General features: G+C 35.7%; 1 protein-coding gene and 1 pseudogene across 1 annotated transcript; both read left to right on the top strand.

Moving 5' to 3' along the window:
• The first annotated feature begins 105 nt into the window (after positions 1-105).
• Positions 106-12,132, top strand: THAP1 (THAP domain containing 1). Its single transcript, XM_059156067.1, has 3 exons — positions 106-243; positions 3,789-3,984; positions 8,266-12,132. The coding sequence occupies exons 1-3, from the start codon at positions 173-175 to the stop codon at positions 8,638-8,640; spliced, it is 642 nt and encodes a 213-aa protein (XP_059012050.1). The 5' UTR covers positions 106-172; the 3' UTR covers positions 8,641-12,132.
• Positions 10,697-18,400, top strand: LOC131820663 (ribosomal protein eL42-like; annotated as a pseudogene).
• The last annotated feature ends 6,815 nt before the right edge of the window (positions 18,401-25,215 follow it).

Consider the following 25,215-nt stretch of genomic DNA (forward strand, 5'->3'; position numbering starts at 1 on the left):
ATGCAAACAACAAAACGGGTACAATAGTCAACCCTAGTGAGCTTATCATCACTCTGACTGCTGACCAAAGCTACAGAAGAAGCGAGGGCGTCAAAGCCCAGCGCGGCGACATTGATAGCAGCTTCGCCTGCCTGCTGGAGCGGCCGAAGTGAAGTGACTGAAGACCGGAAGGATGGTGCAGTCTTGTTCCGCCTACGGCTGCAAGAACCGATACGATAAGGATAAGCCCGTCTCTTTCCACAAGTAGGTACCCTGCGCGTCTCGCGGGGTTGGCCCCAGCTCGGGCTGGGGGCGCGCGGCCGGTTAGGCTCGGGGGCGGAGCCAGGCGCGTGTCCGCGCGAGACCTAATGGGAGGGGCGGAGCAGGGGCGGAGGCAAGGGCGGGGCACGATCGAGCCCTCCTCAAGGTCTGTTCGGCCGCGAGCGGTGGGCGTGCCCGCCCCCGGGTGGAGCTCGCGCCCCACTGCCCAGGGCTGCGCGTTCTCGGCGCGCGTGGCCGCGGTGACCGTTTCTCGCGCTCGTGGGTCGGAACCCGTGTGCGAGGTTCGCCCGTGGCCTCGGGTTGGCGTGTTCGCGACCCAGGAGCGATGTCCGACGACCCCCGTGCCGAGAGGCACCTGGATCTCGCCCTGGGGTAGTAGAGAAGCCAGGTGGCAATGGAAGTGAGTCTGGAATCGAGGCACAGACCTTTAAAATGACGAAGCCACTTTTTGCCATCCTTGCTGTGGATGGGAGACCTTGGTTTCGGGCCAGGATTTCAGGGAGGACGTGCTTACCCCATTTCTAGGAACTAACCTTTAAGGACCTCCAAGTTTAGAGAAGCTCCTGGTCCGGCCCAGATGAACACTTGCCGTTTTCCGCGCTCGGCAGCAATAACGTGGACAATAACGACACCGGCCAAAGTCCGGTGTCCTGATAGGACTCAGGGTGACCTGTCACGGGCGCCTGGGGGAAGCCCTGGGAAAAGCACCTGCCCCACGACTTCAGGTCTGTTTCATCCAGAAAGTGCTGCAGTTAGAGTCCTGGAGGGAGACATGTTCTCTTGAAAATGGGAAAAGAAAACTGCCAAATGAAAACAATTTAATGATCATCGGATGTCTGCAGAACGGGACACGGCAGCGTTTTCATTCAGCCAAATGCAGTATTTGCAGATTTTTCTGCATTTCCATTAACTTGTTTTGCAAGAATTCCTGACTGTAAATAGATGACAGCTAAGAAATGAAACCCTGTGGTAAATTATAGCAATTATTCATAGGTAAATAATTACCAGGGCAAAAATTCAGTATTTCTTCAGTTCTCTTGATGGGGTCGTTTGTGTTTAACAGGGGGATGTAGATGCACTTGATGTTTGATTTGAGAGGAACCCAATAGAAACGAGTGCCTTACAACATAGATCTTGAGTATTGATTGATGTCCCACCACCACCATTCCCTGCCCTTAAACTTACTTCAGGATCTACTGGTATTACTTCTTTAATTTACTGGAATTTCTTAAAGTTGATGAGTTCCAGTTCTTTAAAAGTGTGGAAATCAGTCAGAAGATGGTGACACAGTTGCATACAGTCTGCTCCCCACAAACCCCATTTCTAATGATATCTCAGAAAGAATCTAAAAATGTGGAAAATCTCTCACCGGTTCTGGAAACCAAGGCTGGCATTCACACATCAGAAATAGTTTCTGCTGGCTGTTAAATGAATCACAGGAAGAGCTGGTCTGCCTCTCATTTTTAGCTATAAAGAACCGTTTTGGGGGGACTAGATGGGAAACATCTTGACAGACCTCCATAAACAGCCTGAGCATTTTGTAGTGCTTGACACAGGAGGTGTAAGGAGCTGAATTTTACCAGTGATTGCTACCACAGTTTGTATTTCTGGAGGCCATTTCCAGCAGGGATCTTCTAGGGATCCTTTTACCTATACTAGTTTTTACATGGTGGCCCCGTAGCAGCAGCTGTTCTGGGCAAAGGAAAGAACTGTCCCAAAGATTGGTCAGTTCTTCATGATAGCAGAGTTAGGCTCTAGCATGCCTTACATGGAAGAGAAACTGGAACAAGGGGTTGAAACATCCTTTGGCTTCTTTCCAGTCCCCCCAGTTCACTAAATACTTGACCTGGAAAAGTAAAATCACACACACAAAATTTTTTTTTTAAATTGAAGTAGCCAATGGTGAAAGTTTTTTTTATTTTTAAAGATTTTATTTATTTATTTGACAGACAGGGATCACAAGTAGGCAGAGACACAGGCAGAGAGGAGGAAGCAGGCCCCCCGCTGAGCAGAGAGCCTGATGTGGGGCTCAGTCCCAGGACCCTGAGATCATAACCTGAGCCGAAGGCAGAGGATCAACCCACTGAGCCACCAAGGCGCCCCAAAATCACAATAAATTTAAACTCTTCCCAAGCCCCCTTATCTGTGCCTGATGGACATATTCCAGTTGATTTTGAGGTAAATTAAGAAAAGTAATATTCTTATGCTGGAATTAAAAATAAATTGGAAGGGCGCCTGGGTGGCTCAGTGGGTTAAGCCGCTGCCTTCGGCTCAGGTCATGATCTCAGAATCCTGGGATCGAGTCCCGCATCGGGCTCTCTGCTCAGCAGGGAGCCTGCTTCCTCCTCTCTCTCTGCCTGCTTCTCTGCCTACTTGTGATCTCTCTCTGTCAAATAAATAAATAAAATCTTTAAAAAAAAAAAAATTGGAAGACTAAAATAAATAAATAAACATTTTAAAAATTAAAAAATAAATAAGAACTTCCCAAACCTGGGGAGAGACTTGGACATCCCAGTTCATGAAACTAATAGACCACTGCCTTTCAATTCGTCTTCTCCAGACATATTATAGAAACAAATAAATGAGTGAAATTTTAAATTTATCATTGATTATCATTTGATTAATTCATATTTGTCAGACTGATCCTAAGAGAACTAGAACCTTCTTTTTGGCAGTATGTAGATATAAACATGCAATTTTGTTTTCATTGGTTAAAAAAAAAAAAATCAGTAGAGATTCACCCTTTCGTAAGTATTTTACCTGAAACTCTTAGTGTCTTTGACATAAAAAGTTAAACATTAATAACTGAGATAGAGGAGATATACCACTTACCTTTGTATATTTAGATGTGTGTGTAATACCAACCTGTATCAGTTAGTGAACGTTATTTACTGTAATAGAGGAAGACAAGCAATATTACTGCGTATGTCCCTTGACTTCCCACCTCCATTTCCTACTGCATGCAGCTGTCTGCATGGCTGACTTTTAATATGTGTATTTTTACATTTCGTAAATTTTTAATCAGCCTGTCCTTTTTAAATTGTATACATCATTGTATCTGACATTCTTGTAACTACTCTGTGATCAAAAGTTTCCTGTAACAAATACTGCTTTTTATTTTTTTTTTAATTTTTATTTAAATTCTAACTAGCTAACATACAGTGCAATATTGGTTTCAGGAGTAAAATTCAGTGATACATCCAACACCCCCAAATACTGCTTTAAAAACAAAACAAAACAAAACAAAACTCCATGCTGAGAGGCCCAACTTGCGTCACACGTAGTGGGTAGTCACTTTATTTAAAGGATCTTTCAAACAAGTACATTCTTAACTAAGGTGAATAAATGCACAATCAAAAACTGTCAAAAAAAAAAAAAAAAAAAGCAGCTCTAGGGTTTTAATCAGATGTCCCTTAGCTTGTTAAAACCAGTATAAGATACTTCTTTCCTAATCAGGAAAGTCTGAATGTGCTTTTTTTTTTCCTTTTAAAAGAAGGTCAGAGAACTGAATTATGTCTTCTTCTTAGGTTTCCTCTTACTCGACCCAGTCTTTGCAAAAAATGGGAGGCTGCTGTCCGAAGGAAAAACTTTAAGCCCACCAAGTATAGCAGTATCTGTTCAGAACACTTTACCCCGGACTGCTTTAAGAGGGAGTGCAACAACAAGTTGCTCAAAGAGAATGCTGTACCCACGATATTTCTCTGTACTGAGCCACATGACAAGGTAACGTGTGTTTTAAAATACTGGGCTTTCTATTTATAAAATTAATGTTTTTATTGTGGAAAATTCAGAGTAGTGTTAATAAATGTTACTGGAAGCCATCACTTGTAAGATAACCACTGTTAACCATGATACACTTTTTAAAAATACAAATTACAGTTTATTTAAGTTAAACATCTACATCAAGAAAGTCAATCTAGCTTTGTAATTTACCTTAAGGTCGCTCTCTACCTCTACATGTATGTTGATAAGTTTTGGGTTTTCTTTATCAGGGACCATTCAGTTTCAAATATTTCCCCCTCAGGTTTTTTTGTTGTTGTTTTAAGATTTTATTTATTTGACAGAGAGAAAGAGAGATCACAAGTAGGCAGAGAGGCAGGCAGAGAGAGGGGGAAGCAGGCTCCCCGCTGTGCAGAGAGCCTGATGTGGGGCTCGATCCCAGGAACCTGAGCCTGTCCTGAGCCGAAGGCAGAGGCTTAATCCACTGAGCCACCCAGGTGCCCCCCACCCTCAGTTTTAAGTGCTTGGTATTTCATTAAATCTTACCAGTTCTTCTCTTTCTTGCATCCCATTTCTACTTCAGGTGTAAAACTATAATTAAAACTTAAACTGTTTTCTCATTTTAGAATGTTCCTATTTCGAGGCTTCACAAAAAAAAGTCTAATATTCCTTCTTTTTAATCGAAGTGTAGCTGACACATGATGATATTACATTAGTTTCAGGTGTACAACATGCTGATTAGACAAATCTACCTATTATGCTGTGCTTCCCACACTATAGCTACCATCTGACACCATATAAGGCAGTTAGAAAACCGCTGACCAAATTCTCTATGCTGTACCTTTCATCCTTTGTCTTATTCATTCCATAACTGGAAGCCTGTAACTCCCTCTGCCCATTTTTTCCATCCCCCCAACCCCCCTTCTCCCCTCAGGCAATCATCACTTTGTTCTCTGTATTTATGGGTCTGTTTCTGCTTTTTTGTTTTTCAGTTGTTTTGTCTTTTAGATTTCACATATAAGTGAAATCACATGGTATTTATTTGTCTTTGTCTGGCTTTCTTCACTTAGCATGATACCTTCTAGGTCTATGCCTTTTGTTGCAAAATGGCGAGAGCTCATTATTTTTTATAGCTGAGTAATATTCGTGTGTGTGTGTGTGTATGTGTGTGTATGTATGTATAGATATATATGTATACCCTCTACACACACAAACACACAGAACATCTGTATGCATTCATCTGTTAATGGATGCTTAGGTTGCTTTCATATCTGGGCTATTATAAATAATACAGTCAACATAGGGGTGCATGTATCTTTTCAAATTAGTGTTTTCATTTTCTTTGGGTAAATACCCAGTAGTGGAATTATTGGATCATATGGTAATTCTATTCTTAAGTTTTTGAGAAACGTCCATATTGGTTTCCACAGTCGCTGGGCCAACTTGCGTTCTCCCCAACAGTGCAAGAGGGTTCCCTTTTTTCCATAACCTCACCAACACTTGTTATTTCTTGTCTTTTTGATACTAGCCACTCTGACAGATATAAGGTGATAACTCCTTGTGGTTCCGATTTTCATTTCCTTGATGATTAGTGATGTTGAGCATCTTTTCATGTTTGTTGGCCATGTGTAGGTCTTTGGGATAATGTCCCTATCCTCTGCCCATTTTTTTTAATGGATTATTTATTTCTTTGGTATAGTGTTGTATAAGTTCTGTATATATTTTGGTAATTAACTCTTTATCAGATATATTGTTTGCAGATATCTTTTTGCATTCAATAGGTTGCATGTTTTTTATTATTATTTATTTATCAGAATGGGAGAGAAAGAGAGAAAGCACAAGCAGGGAGATGCACATGCTGAGAGAGAAGCATGCTTCCTGCTAAGCAAAGAGCCTGACTTGGGACTCAATCCCAGGACCTGGGATCATGACCTGACCTGAAGACAGACACTTAACTGACTGAGTCACTCAGGTGTCCCATATGTTACTTTTTAATTTTAATTTAATTTTTTAAAAAGATTTATTTATTTTAGAGAGATTGTGCATGGGGGCAGAGGGAAAGAGAGTATCTCAAGTAGACTCCCCTGCCGAGCACAGAGTCCAACGCAGGACTCAGTCTTAAAACCCTGAGACCATGACCTGAGCCAAAATCAAGTGTGGAGTACTTCTCCGACTGGGCCACCACGGCGCCCCACACTAGTTGCATTTGTTGATGGTTTCCTGCCCTATGCAAAAGCTTTTTATTTTGGTGTAGTCACAATTGTTCATTTTGCTTTTGTTATCCTTGCCGGAGGAGACACATCTAGAAAAATGTTGCTAAAGCTGATCTCAAAGAAATTACTGCCTGTGTTTTCTTCTAGGATTTTTATGGTTTCAGGTCCCACATTGAAGTTTTTAATGTTTTTAACTTAGTTTTGTGTATGGTATATAAAAAATGATCCAGTTTCATTCTTTATCATCTAACTGTACTTTCTCCAGCACCATTTATTGTAGAGATTGTCTTTTCCCTATTATATATTCTTAACTCTTTTGTTGTAGATTAACTAACTATAAGGGTTTATTTTGGGGCTCTCTGTTCTGTTCCACTGATACATGTTTGTTTTTATGCCAGCTTTGATTCTGCAGCTTTGTAGTATATCTTGAAAACTGGGATTGTGATATATCCAGATTCATTCTTCTCATGCAAGTGTGCTTTGGTTATTTGGGGTCTCTTGTGGTTCCATACAAATTTTAAGACTATTTTTTTCTAGTTCTTTGAAAAATGCTGTTGGTATTTTCATAGGGATTGCACTGAGTCTGTAGATTGCTTTGGGTAGTATGGACATTTTAACAATGTTAATTCTTGGGACACCTGGGTGGCTCAGTCAGTGAAGTGGCTGCCTTTGGCTCAGGTCATGGTCCCAGGGTCCTGGAATCGAGTCCCATGTTGGACTCCCTTGGTTGACATGAAGGCTGCTTTGCCCTCTGCCTGCCACTCCCCCTGCTTGTGCCCCTCTCTGTCAAACAAATAGTTTAAATCTCTAAAACAAACAAATAAATAATGTTAAGTCTTCCAATCCATGGTAATGTTATATATCTTTTCATTTATTTGTGTCATCTTCAATTTGTTTCATCATTGTTCTACAGTTTTCAGAGTTTAGGTCTTTCACCTTGGTTAAATTTATTCCTAGGTGTTTCATTCTATTTGGTGCAATTATAAATGGATTTGTTTTCCTAATTTCTTTTACTGCTACTTCATTATTAGTGTATAGAAACACAACTGATTTCCATATATTAATTTTGTATCCTGCAGCTTCACTGGATTCACTTACGACCTCTGGTAGTTTTTTGTTGGTGTTTTTTGGGTTTTCTATATATAGTATCATTTCATCTGCAAATAGTGATAGTTTTACTTCTTCCTTACCAATTTGGCTGCCTTTTATTTATTTTTCTCTTCTGATTGCTATGGCTAGGACTTCTAGTACTATGTTGAATGAAAGTTGTAAGAGTGGACATCTTGTCTTGTTTCTGATCTTAGAGGAGAGGTTCTCAGTTTTTCACCACTGAGTGTGATGTTAGCTGTGGATTTTTCATATATAACCTTGATTATTTTGAGGTATGTTCCCTCTAAGGCAACTTTGTTGAGACTTTTTATCATGAATGGATATTGAGTTTTGTCAAATGCTTTTTCTGCATTTACTGAGATGTTCATATGATTTTATGGTTTGTTTTGTTAATGTAGTGTTTCACATTGACTTATGAATATTGAACCATCCTTGCATCCCTGGAATAAATCCCACTTGATCATGGTGAATGATCCTTTTACCATATTGTCAAATATGCTCATATTTATTTTTGCATCTATGTTCAACAGAGATATTGGCCTGTACTTCTTTGTTGTTGTTGTTTTTGATACCAGGGTAATGCGGGCCTTATAGAATGTATTTAGAAGTCCTTTCTCTTCTGTTTTTTGGAATATTTTGAGGAGAATAGGTATTTACTGTTTTGAGGAGAATAGGTATGATTACTGCTTACATATTTGGTAGAATTTATCATCTGCTACTGGACTCATGAGTTTGGGAGTTTTTTGATTACCTTTTCAATTTCATCACTAATGATGGATCTATTCATATTTTCTATTTCTTTCTGATTTGTTCTTGGAAGACTGTATGTTTCTGGAAATTTAACCTTTTCTTCTAGGTTATCCAATTTGTAAAAATGTCATTCTTAAATTCCACAGGTGGATTCTTTTAAACTGTTATTTGTAGTTACTAAACTTGAACATACTCTGCATTGTTGTTGTAGAAGGAAGATCTTTTGGAGCCACAAGAACAGCTTCCCCCGCCTCCTTTAACACCTCCCATTTCCCAGGTGGATGCTACTATTGGATTACTAATGCCTCCTCTTCAGACCCCTGATAATCTCTCAGTTTTCTGTGACCACAACTATACTGTGGAGGATACAATGCACCAGAGAAAAAGGATTCATCAGCTAGAACAACAAGTTGAAAAACTCCGAAAGAAGCTCAAGACTGCACAGCAGCGATGCAGAAGACAAGAACGACAGCTTGAAAAATTAAAGGAGGTTGTTCACTTCCAGAAAGAGAAGGACGACATATCAGAGAGAGGTTACGTGATTTTGCCGAATGACTACTTTGAAATAGTTGAAGTGCCAGCATAGAAAAATGATGTTTGTATTGGTTTTTAATGGGGCAACACCACACACCCTCTTCTAGCCTATAAGGAGTTTCATTTGAAAAAAATAACACTTGAGTACTTGTATAAAAACATTCAGAATATTTTTTTAAAAAAATAAATTAGATATATACTATAAAATTGTAAATTTTTTGTTTGTAATTTCAGGGTTTTTACATTTTAACAAAATATCGTAAAAGTTGTAAACTAACCTCAGAACTCCAATGTAAGTTGGTTTCAAATTGAGGAGTTTTGTTTGGGTATTTATAGAAATGTAAAAATGAAAAGTAAAGTGAATGTGAACAGTATAGCAAGGACAATTTAAGTTTAAAATTTAAAATTAATGCAGGTTATTAAAAGAATGTAGTTACATTGTAAGTCAGAAGTATAGGTCAGATCACGAGATGTAACTTCTCAGAATATATATATTCTTACTATTCTTATTTGTAAAGTCAGAAGATTTATCTTTCTTAATCACTTGTCAAAGATAAGTTGACAAGTCAATGCTTAAAAAAATAAATTGGTTGTCTTCAGAGCAGGAATTGAAGAGTCATTCTATACCTAGTCAATATGAGTAAATAAGTATGAAATTTTTAAAAGTGGGTTCAGCTTTTTTTCCCCACTAATTTTTAAATTAGAAGCATATCCCCAGTGGAAGAGATGTTTGTTCTTCAATAAAGTAGGCATTGTTATGAATAAAGTAATAAAAATGGGGGCCTGATCCATAGTATACCTTTTTCTTTCATCACCCCCAACATTAAGGAGCTTCTAGTTCCCAGCTGTTGTTAGATATAACAATCTGTATCCAAATCTCTAATGAAAGTGTTGTGTCAGTAGAGTTTGATTTGTACCATAATATGACAAATTGATTTTGGTCACATCTTCACTTTTAACACAAGTTAGAAATTATATCCCATTTACTTAAATGAGTGATTTGTATTCCAGAGCAATCTAATATGTACTGCTTATGTTACTGAATGTTGAAATTTGAACAGTGAAGTTTCTGTTCAAACTATGAGATGTATTCTGACTTTGTGAGAAGTTTTAGTTACACATTTGAGATGAAAATATGTTCTGAGTAAACAGATGCTGCCTTAGGAATTATCTACTTAGATTTAGAATAATTGTTCCAATTTACAATTATTTTATATTTCAAAGTATACCGAGATAGTTGAAAAGTAACAGACCTTTTAAGGCAGTATTAAAAATATGAAACAATAACATTCAAAAGTGTCTTTTGTAACTATGGTTTTCAATGTGACTTACTGCTATGATGCCAGTGGATAATACCTTGATTTTTTATGAACCAGTATTTCAAAAATAGAAAGTTATAATCAAAAGATTACTTGAAGTTGTATGTTCTGATAACATATAGAACTAACTTTATGGAATCAGAGGATGTTTTCTAGTTATTCATGGATCTCATCAGTGTTTTAGAAACCCACAAAGTAGTTTGGTTTTATATTTCATCTGTCTAGCAATTCCTGGAGGATATGAGTAAACATCTCATATATCTTATTGTTGTCTACCTGAAAGGAAATGTGTGTGTGTGTATGTGTGTTTGTGTCCCCAAAACCAAGAACCCAACACTGAATTATAAAAGTGGCAATCCTAATTACTTAGCATCTTAACATTATGATTTAACCTGGAGTTTCTTTTCATAACAAACATAAATCTCTGGAGAGAACTGAACAAGCAGCATGTATGCCAGCTGTTTGCATTTAAATAAATTATCGTAGTTTAGCATAGGGAGTTTGAGGTATTGCTACTTATTTCTGAATGCGAGATGTAACATTTGGTGAATGTTTTAAAAATTCATTTTGTCTACTGTAGTGTTTATTATCTTGCCAATTAAAGGAAATAGGTCCTATTCAAGCATGATGAAACTCAGTCTGAAACAAATGGACACAGTCTCAATCTGGAACAAATGGGGGGCACACTCATGTGAACTGCAGCATATTCTGAAAGATGACATTTATTTTAAGCACATACAGTAACATACTAAAATTTCCATTTATGTGTGATGACGTAATCTGGCAATAATGGTGAGAAGAAATAACTTTCTTGGTAAAACTGTTAGAAAAACTATAAAATCATATAATTTTAGAATTAGAAGGGACTTACAAATGACTGAACACTAGCCTAACTTCCAAACCCTGCGAAATCTGTTTGTAAAATATCCGTGACAAGTGGTCATCTGTTCGCTGTTTACTGTTTACATTTAAGCAGTTGTTCTCAGATTCTTTAAAATGGGTTTCTGGATTAGGATGGAATTAGTTGCCATTCTTTTTATACTTGGTTATAGTGAAAATAAAAACTTCACTTTGAACTGCTGCATATTTGAACTGTCAAATTCTGAGTTAAAGAAGTTTTAAAATTTTGTAAAATAATTTAAATGTCTAGTAACTGTATATCTGTTATGTGAACTAAAAATAATTGTCATTGCAGTAAAGAAACAGTGCTGTTTTAAAATTATTAGCAAAACTTTTTACCTGGAAGTCCAAGTACATGAGATCTTTTATTTTTTTTTCCTCTTAACTGTAATTTGTGTAATTCCTTTGTTAGAAGTGTAACAGCAATGGTGAAAACAAATGAAAGTTCACTTGATATGGATTTTTTGGTTCAAATAATATTCTATGATCATCTCTTGCTATTAAAAATATTATGCACACATACTCAACACCTATGGCTTTTGTAAAGTCAGTAGTAAGCAACATTAAACAAGATACTTAAAAGGCCATATGATCTGTAAAAAGAAAACTACCATTTATGTTCCAGGATTTTTAAAAGACAGCCATCCATGAATAGCATTCAAAGGAAAAAGAAGATTTATAAACCTGCTTGATTATTACTCTTCCTGATATTAACAACCATGTGAATTGGATAACCAATGAATGAAGAGCATTGCTCTTGTGATGATAACTGGTGTTTCTGAGCATTATGATTTTATATTATGTATTAAAATACAATCCTCGATGTGAAAGAAAAATATCAAAAAGCAAACAGTGATTTACAAATAAGCAAAAAAGCAGTTATAATTATTGTACTTAAAGTAATGGAAAGGTTTGCTCTTAAAATTCCATGTCTTGATATCTTTTTTACCTTGAATATGTTTTATTTTACTGAGATTTTTTCTGAATGATAAATTTTTTTAAACTCAAAAGATCTATTGAGAATTTTTATTCTTTTCTAAATTCATAGTATTTGGGGTTTTGAGATCATCAAAATTTCATTCTTAAAATATCCTAAGAGATATGAATAGACATCCTTTGTTTTTAAAGTATTTTTGGTGAGGCAAACTGTACAATATTAGCAACAAATAGATGACTTCTGGAATGGCAACATGTTCACCCTAACTATGATGATTGGTCAAAAAAGTTTTTTCGAACAACAATTTAAGGTCTCTGCAAATTGTCTTAAGGTCTTACAGCAAATGAAGAAACACTCATGAAAATCTAAATCTCTAAACTAACATTAAGAGCCTGGCTTTTTTTTTTTTTTTTTTTTTTCCATGCAGATAGCACTCTCAGAAACATAGTGAACATTCCTTTTTTTTTTTTTTTTTTTAAAGATTTTATTTATTTGACAGAGATCACAAGCAGGCAGAGAGGCAGGCAGAGAGAGAGGAGGAAGCAGGCTCCCTGCTGAGCAGAGAGCCCGATGCGGGGCTCGATCCCAGGACCCTGAGACCATGACCTGAGCCGAAGGCAGTGGCCTAACCCACTGAGCCACCCAGGCGCCCTCATAGTGAACATTCCTAAAACCCACTGGACTTTCTGCAAGAAGTGTGGCAAACACCAACCCCACAAAGTGACAACAGTATAAGAAAGGCAAAAGATTTTATGTCCAGGGAAGGTGGCATTATGACAGGAAGCAGAGGGGCTATGGTGGGCAGACTAAGCCGATTTTCTGGAAAAAGGCTAAAACTACAAAGAAGATTGTGCTGAGGCTTGAATTTATTGACCCCAATTGCAGACCTAAGATTGCTGTCTCAAGAGAAGCAAGCATTTTGAACTGGGTGGAAATAAGAGAAAGGGCCAACTGATCCAGTTCTATCCATATTTTGTTGTATTATGAAGACAATAAAATCTTGAGGTGATGTTCACTTCAAAAACAGACGCAAATTAACAGCCTGATGGCATTTACACCATGACTTATTCTTGCCTTAAACCATCACCACTGCCACCACCCCACACACAGCTTAGTGCTAAAGAAACCATTCTGAGTGGATATGTCCAAAAAGACATATCCTCTCCTCCCCACTCACGTCCTGTGGTATCTCCCAAGGAGGGGAGGCAGCCAGTATTTCTCATACCCCTAGGCTTGTGTTACAAAGGCTGTTCTGCAGGCAAGTGCAGCCAAAATATCAGGACTCTCCACCCAGCTCCCACTCAGGGAGGAGACTTTACCCCAGGTGCAGCAGGCCAAGAGTACCAGGACTCTGATCACCCTCTTCCTAGATGCTCATAAGGTGAAGTTTCCATGCCAGGAGAGGCAAACTAAGAAGACCAGAAGCTACCATCCCAATTGAGTTCTGATCATAAAGTAGGCATACCAACCCTAGAGAAACAGATCTGTAACACACCTCCCTACAGAGGAGTGATAGATCCCCCCTCCTCCAGGGGAGAGGAAGCCATAAGAACAGAGAACACTGAAGCTTTCCCCAAAGGAACTGATTTCAGCTGAAAGAGTGTGGGGAAGTTCAGGACTAAGGGAACTCTTAAGGACAGTGGAAAATTTCATGGTAAAAAGTGAAAAGGGAGCTGGTAGTTCCACCAGAGAACACATTCGGTTATTTTTAGGCTAGGTAATTTACCAGAGAGAACAGAGAAAAAGGTAAAAAGAGCCTTTAAGGCTCTTTTGAAGGTCGTAACAAGCCTCAAACACTAACTTCAAAAATTTCTGCAAAAAGGCCCAGATCTAATTGGATCAGACTACAGAACAATTTAAGCACTAGTACATCATTGAAACAAAGAGCAATCCGTTGCCATGGAGCTAATATCTGAGTTTGACACCAGCAAAGGCAGATAGGTTAACAAAGAAATCAGGAAAACAGAAAAAGGCCTTTTAGAAGCTCTGTCACCCCAGGTGACTATGTGCATGCCCAAGGCTGCACCTTCTAAGAAAGGAAATCAGAGACTTCATTCACCGTGAAGGGGAAACTAACTTCACTAAGTTAGTCAAGTAATTAAATTAAAACAACAACAACAACAACAAATACAACAAGCCTGGAAGAAGGATGGGTGGGTCACTAGAATCGGTGTCCAAAGATCGTACCATATATAATCTAAAATGCCCAGTTTTTAACAAAGATATGCAAAGAAATAGGATAATTTAACTCATAAGAAGGGTGGAGGGAGCAGGCAACAGAAACTGAGAAGGGCTAGATGTCAGAATTAACAAAGACTTAAAAGCAATTATTATAAATAAGCTAAATAAATGTTAGTTCCAATGAACTAATGAAAACCATGCTTAAAGGGAGAAATGAAAATATCTCCTAAAAAATAAAAAAAGGTACAAATTTTACAAAGGATATGAAATTTTACAAAGGATATTCTGAAGGTATAAAGCACAATAATTAAAACGAAAAATTCACTAGAGAAGCTCAACGGTTACTTGAACTTGCAGAAGAAATATCAGCGAACTTGAAGATAGATCACACAATTTGAAAAACAGAGAACATAGAAGGAAGAAAATGAAAGATTCAGAGAAACAAAATACCTCTAAACATGTGAATATAGGCATAATGGAAGTACCAGAAGAAAGGAGGGTGAAATAGAAATGATGGGGAGAGGGAGAGAAGAACAGAAAAATATTTGGAGAGGGGTGCCTGACTGACTCTTGATCTTAGAGTTAATAAGATTCAAACCCCACCTTTAGTGTAGAGATTACTAAAAAAAAAAAAAAAAAAAAAAAAACTTAAAAAATCTTTGAAGAAATAATGGGTGAAAATCCCACACATTTGATGAAAAACACTAATCTACAAATTCAAGACACCCAACAAATACTAAGATAAACAGAGATCCACACCCAGATGCATCATAATAAAAAATGATCAAAATCAAATAGAAAAAATAACATTATATGCAAGGGAACCCTAATAAGATTAATATCTGATTTCTTACCAGAAAAAAATGAAGACCAGGAGGCAGTGGGATGACAATCAAAGTGCTGAAAGAAAAACCTGTTAACTGGGATGGGATGCCTGAGTGTCTCAGTCGGTTAAGCATCTGTTTTTGAATCTGGTCATGATCTCAGGTCCTGGGATTGAGTCCCACATCAGGCTCCCTGCTCAGTGGGAAGACTGCTTCTTCCTTTCCCTCTGCCTGCCATTTTCCCTTGCTTGTGCTCTCTCTGTCTCTGTCAAATAAATAAATAAAGTATTAAAAAAAAAAACCAATCCATTAACCAAGAATACTATATGTAGTAAAACCATTAAAAAAATGAAGGTGAAGGTTTTCAGGAAGATAGTGCAGTAGGAAACACCGGGAATCTGTCTTCCCCACTTAGGCAACAATGGCCCTGATGTAATCTATCTATTGAAATGGGCTTGCAACTTCTAGAAGAAGGCTTTGATGGTACACTGTGGTTAATATCAGTCAATTTCATCTATTAGCTCAGTGACAAGCACCAATTTGCCACCTGCAGCCCCATGGCAGGCAGTGGAGGAGTGGTAGGAGAAACGTATATGCAGGTGGTAGGAGCTATGGTGACCAATACAGATCCTGTCCTCTAAATATGAAAGATCTGTGTTCTAAAAGATGACTGCTATTTTGATCATAAAGGTGAAGACAGAGGTGCTGTGTGCCTTCTCTTCCCTAATTCGTTTTTTCTTTCTCCTCTTTTGGAAGCCAGGCAAGACTAGGACTAGAGAATTCAAACCATCCATACATATAGGAATATTAGAAAGTCATTGTGCATACCCAGGGAATAATGAAATCTTGGAGAAGACCTGAGAAGATGTTAAATTTACACTTTATGCTGACACTTGGAAGATTCTTAGTAGATAGCCTAAATAAGAATAAGATAACAAAATAAGATAACAATAAGAAGCAAAATAAAACCCAGCAAACCCTGGGGAGGGGAGAGAATCAGATTTCTAGTTACCACATCATTAGATTCAAATGTCCTATTTTCAACCAAAGAATCATAAGGCATACTTTAAAAAAGGAACATATGGCCCATTCAAAGGAAAAAATAAATCCAAAGGAACTATCCCTTAGGAAGATCAGTTGGCAGACATACTAGACAAATTTAATATTAAAACAACTTTAATAACGATGCTCAAGAACTAAAGGAATACATGGAGAAAGTCAAGAGAATGATGTATGAACAAAATGATAGTATCAATAGAAATAGAAAACCTGAAAATGAATTAAAAAGAAATTCCAGGAACCCCTGGGGCTAAATTGGTTAAGCCTCTGACCCCTGATCTCAGGATTATGAGTTCAAGCCTAATGTTGGGCTCAAGATGGAGCCTGCATTAAAAAATAAGAGAGAGAAAGATAAATTCTTGAGCTGAAAAGTACAATAACAGAAATGAGAATTTTTAAAAAAGAGTTTATTTACTTATTTGACAAACAGAGATCACAAGTAGGCAAAGAAGCAGGTGGGGGGGGGCAGGCTCCCCACTGAGCAGAGAGCCCAATGCAGGGCTCGATCCCAGGACCCTGGGATCACGACCTGAGCTGAAGGCAGAGGCTTTAACCCACTGAGCCACCCAGGTGCCTCCAGAAATGAGAATTTCACTAGAGGCATTAAAAGGCAGATTTGATCAGACAAAAGAATCAGCAAACATGAAACTAGGACAACTGAAATAGGTGAATCTGACCAAGAAAAAAAAGAGAATACAGAAAAGTGAACAGAATCTAAGAGATTTGTGGGACACAAATTGGTAGACCAATATATGCATTGTGGGAGTCCCAAAAAGAGAAAAGAAAGAGAAGGGTCAGAGAGAATATTTGAGATTCAGTGGTTGAAAATTCCCCAAGTTTGATGAAAGTCATGAATATAAATATCCAGGAAAGTGAACAAACTCCTAATAGGACAAACTCAAAAAGACTCATACTAGGACACATTATCATCAAACTGTCAAGCAACAAAGAGAATACTGAAAGCAACAAAAGAGAAGTGACTCATCACCTACAAGGAATCCTCAGTAAGTTATCAACAAACTTCTCATGTGAAGTTTTAGTGGTCAGAAGGTTAGAAGGCCACTGATATATTCAAAGTGCTAAAAACAAAAACAAAACACCTGTAAACCAAGAATCCTATATCTGCCAAATTATCTTTCAAAGTGAGAGAGAAATTATGACATTCCCAGATAAACAAAAGCTGAGGGAATTCATTACAGCTAGTTCAGCCTGCAAGAAATGCTAAAGGGAGCTCTGCAGGTTGAAATAAAAGGAAACACCAACTTGAAGCAATATTAAGAAATAAAGATCTCAGTAAAGGTAAAAACAAGGGCTACTGCTCTTGTAACAATGGTTTGTATCTCCACCTTCTGTTTTCTACATAATTGCCTAAGCATTAAAAAAAAACAGTTATTAGTTTAAAAGGTGGTATTATGGTAAGTTTCATTTGTAATACCACATTTTGTTTTCTACATAATTTAAAGGACTAATACATTAACAAAAAATTATTAGTTTATGTTTTTGGACACAAGTGTAATTTTGTGGCATCAGTAACTGAAAGGGGTAGGAATAAAGCAGAAAAGAAGCAAAGTTTTTGTATGTCACTGAATTTAAAATAGTATAAATTCAAATTATAGTGTTATAACTTTAGGATGTAAAATGTAATCCCCATGGTAACCACAAAGAAAATAGTTATAGAATATACACAAAAAGAAAGAGAAGGGAATTTAAATGTTTCACTATAAAAAGAATTCAATTAAGCACAAAAGACAGTAGTACAGGAAATAAACAAAAAAGCTATAAACTGTATTGAAATTAAGTAACTAAGTGACAGAAGTAAGTCCCTCCTTATCAGTAATTACTTAAATGTAAATGGAATAACTCTAATCAAAAGACAGAGGTTGGCAGAATGGGTCAAGAAAAAAATGATCTCACTATATGATGTCTCTAAGAGACTCACTTTAGACACAAATAGATTATACATGAAAGGATGGGGAAAAGATTCTCAATGCATACAGTAAGCAAAAGAAGGCAGGAATGGCTATCAGACAAAATAGGCTTTAGATAAAAAAAAGTTTACAAGACAAAAAAGGATATTTTGTCTTAATAAAAGGTTCAATACAGTAATAAGACATAATGATTATAAACACTCATTTACCTAATAAAAGACCATGAAAATAAATAAATAAAAATTTGGCACAATTGAAGGGAGAAATAGTTCTACAAAAATGAAGATAAAGTAAAAAGATTCTCCGATAAACAAAAACTGAATCTGTTGCGAGCCAACCCACCCTAAAATAAACACTAGAGGAAGCTTTTCAGACTGAAAGCAAGTGACACTCAATAGTAACTTGAATTAAAAAAAAAAAAAAGATTGCCAGTAAAGGTAATTGTGTAATTATTAAAGACAGTATAACTACATTTTTTTTTACTCTTAACTAACTTAAAAAGCAATTACATAAATCTATGTGTGTAATTGTTAGCCTATAACATAGACAAATGTAATCTATTTTACAGTAACAAGTGGGTGGGGAAAAAAGCTGTACTGAAGTAAGGAAATAACACCAGATGGTAATTTGAATCTGAGAGAAGACATGTCGAGAAATAAAAATGATAAATAAAAGGTTCATAAACTATAAATATATACTTGCTCTCCTTTTTTTCCCTCAGCTTTTTTTGAAGATATGTATATACATTGTAGTAATTATAAAAATATATTACTGGAGTCAATCAGAGAAAGACAATTATCATATGATCTCTCTGATATGAGGAATTTGAGAGCCAGGGAGGGGTTTCTGGGGGGTAGGGAAGGAAAAAAATGAAACAAGATGGGGTGGGAGGGAGACAAACCATAAGAGACTTTTTATCTCAGGAAACAAACTGAGGGTTGCTGCGGGTAGAGGGGGTAGGGAGACGGCAGATGGGTTATGGACATTGGGGAGGGTATGTGCTATGATGAGTGCTGCAAAATGTGTAAGCCTGATGAGTCACAGACATGTACTCCTGGGGCAAATAATACATTATATGTTAATAAAAATAATTAAAAATTTTTTTAAAAAAGAAAAAAATGTATTATTGGGTTTATGACATATATAAATGAAATATGTATAATAATTATAATAGACAAATGGGAGGAGAGGTAATAGAGGTACATAGAAGTAATGCTTCTATATCTCCCTGGAATTAAGTTGGTACAGCTCTGAAGTAAGCTCTTATAAATTAAGATAAATATGGTAAGCCCTAGAGCAACCACTAAGAAAATAACTCCAAAATGTAGAAGGAAGAATCATTAAAGAAATTAAAATGTTAAACTAGAAATGTTCACTTCATGCAAAATAAAGCAATAAAGGAGGAATAGAGAAAAAAGACACGAGCAATATAGAAAACAAAAATCAAAACACCAGATATAAATCTAGCTACATCAATAATAGCATTTAATGTGAATAGATTAAACAATCCGATCACAAAGCAAAGTTTGTCAAACCAGATAAAAAAAGTAAGCTCCAACCATATGTTGTTTACAAAAAACACAGTTTACCTTAAAGATAAAAATAGGTTGAAAGTAAAAAGATGGAAATGACATACGAGACAAATAGCAACCACAACAGAGCTGCAGTGTCTATGTTAATATCAGACAAAATAGACTTTAAAGGGAAAAAAAATTACTAGATGTGGAAGGATATATGGTAATGATAAAAGGTCAATCCCTCAGAAAGAGAACTATTATAAACACATATGCACCTAACAACAGAGCCCTAAAAACACTTGAAGTGAAAAATGAAAGAAATTGAGAGATAGACAATGCAATAATTAGCTGAAGACTTTAATACTCCATCTTCAATAATCAGAAAAATTAAGTAGCTAATTGATAAGAATATGGAAGATTTTAACACCACTATAAATAAATTAAACCTAACAGACCTCTATAAAACACTGCACCCAACCACTGCAGAGTATATACTCTCTTCAAATCACACAGAACAGATGCTGGGCCGTAAAAAAACAAAGTCTCAATAAGTTTTGAAGTATTGAAATCATACAATGTATATTCTCTGACCACGATGGAATTAAATTAGAAATCAATAACAGAAAGAAATTTGATAAGTAGAAAGAAATGTAAGAATGTAAAAATTACAAAATACACTCTTATGCAACCAGTGAACAAAGGAAAAATCACAAGAGAAATTAAAAAATACTTTGTGATAGATAAAAATAAACACAAAGCACCAATACTTATGGAATGTGGCTCAAGCCAGGCTTAGAGGGAAATTTATAACCTATGTTTAAAAAAAAGAAGCAAGATAGCAACTCAATAACCTAATCTTCCTCCCAAAGACATTGGAAAAAGAACAAGCTAAACCTAAAGTATGCAGGAGGAAGAAAATAATAAATATTAAGGTAGAAATTAGTAAAATAAAGAATAGAAAAATGATAGAGAAAGTCAAAGAAACTAAAAATTCATTGTATGGGAAAATCAAAAGGAACAAACTTTAGCTAGACCCTCAAACAATAAGTGAATGCCAATATGAAAGACTTCTTAAAGGCTTTTCACAGAAATGGAAATGCATCTGACTGATAAATACAAAATATTTTGTATTTTGTCTGATATATACAGAAATGTTTAATCCCAGGGTGGTTGGGTTATGGACATTGGGGAGGGTATGTGCTATGATGAGTGCTGTGAAATGTGTAAGCCTGATAATTCACAGACTTGTATCCCTGGCGCAAATAACAGATTATATGTTAATAAAAATAATTTTTAAAATGTTTAATCCCATCAATAATTAGAGAAATTAAAATAGAGACCATAATGAGATACATAATTTCATATTCATTTGATAGTTAAGAATTCAGAAGTGAAAAAGTAAAAATAAACTTAAATCTATTAGGGACACCTGGGCGGCTCAGTTGGTTAAACATCTACCCTCAGCTCAGGTCATGATCCCAGGGTCCTGGGATTGAGTCCCACATTGGGCTCCTTGCTCAGTGGGAAGCCTGCTTCTCCCTCTGCCAGCTGTTCCCTCTACTTGTGCTCTCTCTCTCTCTCTGACAAATAAATAAATAAAATCTTTTAAAAAGCAATAGAATAAAACAAAAAATAAAACAAATCTGTTAATTTATTATTCAGTTAATGAATAATAATAATTATTCAGTTAATGAATAATTAACTGAACAGCAATCTGAATCATGTCTCATAAGAAACAAAAATACAGAATTCATTCATTAAAATTTCATTCAATTATTATTATATTTTAACGTAGCATTTTAATCATAATGTATACATGTAGCTCATGAATGAACAAACATAAAATTAAGCATACTTTGGCAACACAGCTTCCATTCTATTCTTTTTCTGTTGAACACAAGATCAACTTTGATGCTCAGCAATTGAAATGTCATATATTGTTTTCAAATATCCTTCTCAGTTTTTAACCAACTAAACAACCCAGGCACCCCACTATCTTCTCTATTTTTAATAAATTAACATAAAATCATTTGCTTATTGTATAGTTCCCAAACAAGGACAAAAATTAAATGTATTACTGGAAAAAAAAAAGTCAGATAATACCAAGTATCAGAGAGAATGTAGACCAATGTGGTATTTTTACATATTGCTAGTAAGACTGTATACTGGTACGCCCATTTTGGGAAACAATTTAGCATATAAACTAACACATCCCTTGTATTTATATATCCAAGAGAAATTCTTACACATATGCACCAGAGACATGTGCCAGAATGTTCATAGAAACACTGTTAGAAAAAAAGGAAAAAAGGAAGTAATTGACTCCACATTGATAGGAGAATCAATGAATTATGGTTTGGTCACACAATAGAATATTATATAACAGTGAAAATGAATGAATTAGAGCTCATGAAAAAAAGTAGATGACTCATAATAAAATAATGTGTGATAAAAGCAAGTCTTAGAACATAATGTATAGTTTTGTACCCTATTCTAAAGTAGAAACACAATGATATTAAGTAATATATATTGTTGAGCCATATAGTTATATAACTTAGTTTTTTAAAAAGTATTTAGGAGTAACACAAAACTCAAGATGGTGGTTTATCTCTGGGAGGAGCAAAGTGAAAGATGATGACAAGGTGAGAGAGAGCCTTTAAGCAGATGCAAATTATTGGTAATAGTCTAGTTCTAGGGTTGAGTATGTTGATATGTACCGAATATACTATTAAACAAGCTAATATAGAAAAATAAAAAAAAACACAAATTAAATAAAAGGAATAAGACAAAAGAGTACCATATATGGGCCAATGATGATAGTGGGTTATGAATAAAAGATTAATTATAATATAATTATATTTATTATAATTATATAGTTAATATAATTTATTTAACTGTATAATTTATTTAACTGTGTAATAGAATTATACAGTTAATATAATTTTGTACACCTGAGGTTCCAAAAAAAAAAAGGCAACAAATGACCAATCTATTAGCAGTCAATATACAAAACATTTGATGCCATATGATCCTTAGGACACCTGAGCAAGTTAGGAAGATACTATTATTATCCTCATGTTACAAATGGAACCACTGAGGGACTAAGAAAATCCCACAGTTAGAGACAGAGCTAGGATTTGAACTCTGACAGCCTGATACAAAAATTGGCATCCTTAGCCATTATGATATGCTGCCTTCCCTAAGAAGTAAAATAGTGGTCCTAACCCTAGGTGAGAGGAGTGTATGGTAAAGAAAACCATGCCTATTAGACATGATACTATTCTTTTCAAAGCAAAGAATCTGAAAAACCATGGCTTGATTAGGGTTCTAGACTCTTAAGAAAAAGAAATGGTTACATATCTTGAACATTCTGAATTCTAGCTTCTCAGAAGGAAGTATTTTAAACACTAGCAGCAAGCTGGAAATGATTTCAGAGATTTATTTGCACAAATTTCAGGGTATGTAGGAAGCTTATGAATATTTGTTGCCATTTGCAACAAATTGATGAAACTTAAGGGCATTACATTAACTGAAAGAAGTCAGAGAGAGAAAGACAAATACAGTATGATCTCACTCGTATGCGGAATCTAAAAATGCTGAACTCAGAAACTAGAGAGTGGAGTGGTGGTTACCAAAAACTGGGCCGGTAAGGTAAATGGAAAATGTTGGTCAAAGGGTATAAACTTCCTCGTTATAAGACAAATAAGTTCTGGGGATCTATTGTATGGCATGGTGATTATAGGTAATACTGTATTAGATTCTTGAAAGCTGCTAAGAGATCTTAGATGTTTTTATTAGCAAAAAAACGTTGGGGGGAGAGGGGGTAATTGTGTGACCTGTTGGAGGTATTAGCTAAATCTATGGTAGTACTCATTTTGCAATATATAAATATATCAAATCAGCATGTCATATACTTTAAACTTACTGTTATATGAAAATTATATGTCTATGAAGCTGGAAAAAACATGAAAATGAATTTAAGTCACAGTATAATTATTTAAAAAAATTATTATCATTATTATTGTTATTCATGCAGAAAGCATTCTATATGGTAAAGTATTTTTCATTTGGAGTTTTGGTTATACTTTGATTTGCATTATTCTAAGTTAAAATTTAAATTCTGAATCAGGTAATAATGAATAAAGATCCTACTATAAAGATTTTATGTTATTCTGCTATATGAAATCTTCCCTTAACTTGGAAATTATAGTTTTTAGTCCTGTAATAAATTTTATTTTTTTCTTGATGAGCAATCATAAGTTTTCTTTTTTTAAAATTTAATTTTATTTAAATTCAATTAATTAACATATAGCATAATATTAGGTTCAGAGGTAGAATGAATCATCAGTTGTATATAGCACCCAGTGGTCATTATCTCAGGTGCCCTCCTTAATACCTGTCATCCAAATTCCCTATCCCCCCAACCCCCTTCCCTCCAGCCACCCTCAGTTTGTTTTTTATAGTTAAGAGTCTCTTATGGTTTGTTTCTCCTTCTGATTTCATCTTATTTTAATTTTCCCTCACTTCCCCTATGATCCTCTGTTTTGTTTCTTAAATTCCACATATAAGTGGAATCATATGATATTTGTCTTTCTCTGAATGACTTTTTTCATTTAGCATAATACCTCTATTCCAACCACATCAGTGCAAATGGTAGGATTTCATTTTTTTTTTGTTGTTGGCTGAGTAATATTCCATTGTATATATATACCACTTCTTCTTTATCCATTCATCTCTTGATGGACATCTGGGCTCTTTTCCCAACATCATTTGTTGAAGAGACGGTCTTTTTTTCATTGGATATTCTTTTCTGCTTTGTTGAAGATTAGTTAACCATGGAGTCAAGGTTCCATTTCTGGGTTATCTATTCTGTTCTATTGATCTATGTGTCTGTTTTGGTGCCAACACCATACTGATTTGAAGAAAACATTATAAGCAATTATATTTGTAATAGAGCATGAAGTCTGGGATTGTGATGCCACCAGTTTTGATTTTCTTTTTTAGCATTCCTCTGGCTATTCAGGTTTTTTTCTGATTTCGTACAAGTTTTAAGATTACTTATTCTAGCCCTGTGAAAAAATTTGATGGTATTTTGATAAGGATTGCATTGAATGTATAGATTGCTCAGGTAGAATAGATATTTTAACAATATTTTTTCTTTCAATCCGTGAACATGGAATTTTTTTCCATTTCTTTACGTCTTCCTCAATTTCTCTCATGGCTGTTCTGTAGTTTTCTGAGTATAGATCTTTTGTCTCTTTGGTTAGGTTTATTTGTAGGTGTCTTATGGTTTGGGTGCAATTGTAAATGGGATTGATTTCTTAATTTCCCTTTCTTCTGTCTCATTGTTAGTGTATAGAGGTGCACTGATTTCTGTGAATTAATTTTATATCCTGCCACTTTGCTGAATTCCTTTGTGAGTTTTAGCAATTTGGGGGTACAGTCTTTTGGGTTTTCCACATAAAGTATCATATCATCTGCAAAGAGTGAGAGTTTTCTTCTTTGATGATTTGGTTGCCTTTTATTTCTTATTATTGTCTGATTATCAAGGCCAGGACTTCTAGTACTATGTTGAACAACAGTGGTGAAAGTGGAAATCCCTGCTATGTTCCTGACCTTAGGGGAAAAGCTCTCAGGTTTTCCCCATTGAGAATGATATTCACTATGGGCTTTTCATGGATGGTTTTCATGATATTGAGGTATGTTTCTTCTATCCTTACACTATGGAGAGTTTTAATCAAGAAAGAATGCTGTATTTTGTCAAATGCTTTTTCTGCATGTATTAAGAAGATCATATGGTTCTTGTCTTTTATTTATGTAGTGTATCACAGTGATTTTTTTGTAGATGTTGAACTACCCTTGCAGCCCAGGAATAAATCCCAGTTGGTTGTGTTGAAAAATCCTTTAAATGTACTGTTGGATCTTACTGGCTAGTATCTTGGTGAGAATTTTTACATCATGT

Source organism: Mustela lutreola, chromosome 18 (assembly GCF_030435805.1).
Source record: "Mustela lutreola isolate mMusLut2 chromosome 18, mMusLut2.pri, whole genome shotgun sequence".
Taxonomy (NCBI): Eukaryota; Metazoa; Chordata; class Mammalia; order Carnivora; family Mustelidae; genus Mustela; species Mustela lutreola.

Coding starts and splice junctions, on each gene's coding strand:
- THAP1 (XM_059156067.1), top strand. CDS start 173: ATGGTGCAGTCTTGTTCCGCCTACGGCTGCAAGAACCGATACGATAAG. Junction 244..3,788: donor AAGCCCGTCTCTTTCCACAA/GTAGGTACCCTG, acceptor TCTTCTTCTTAG/GTTTCCTCTTACTCGACCCA. Junction 3,985..8,265: donor GTACTGAGCCACATGACAAG/GTAACGTGTGTT, acceptor TTGTTGTTGTAG/AAGGAAGATCTTTTGGAGCC.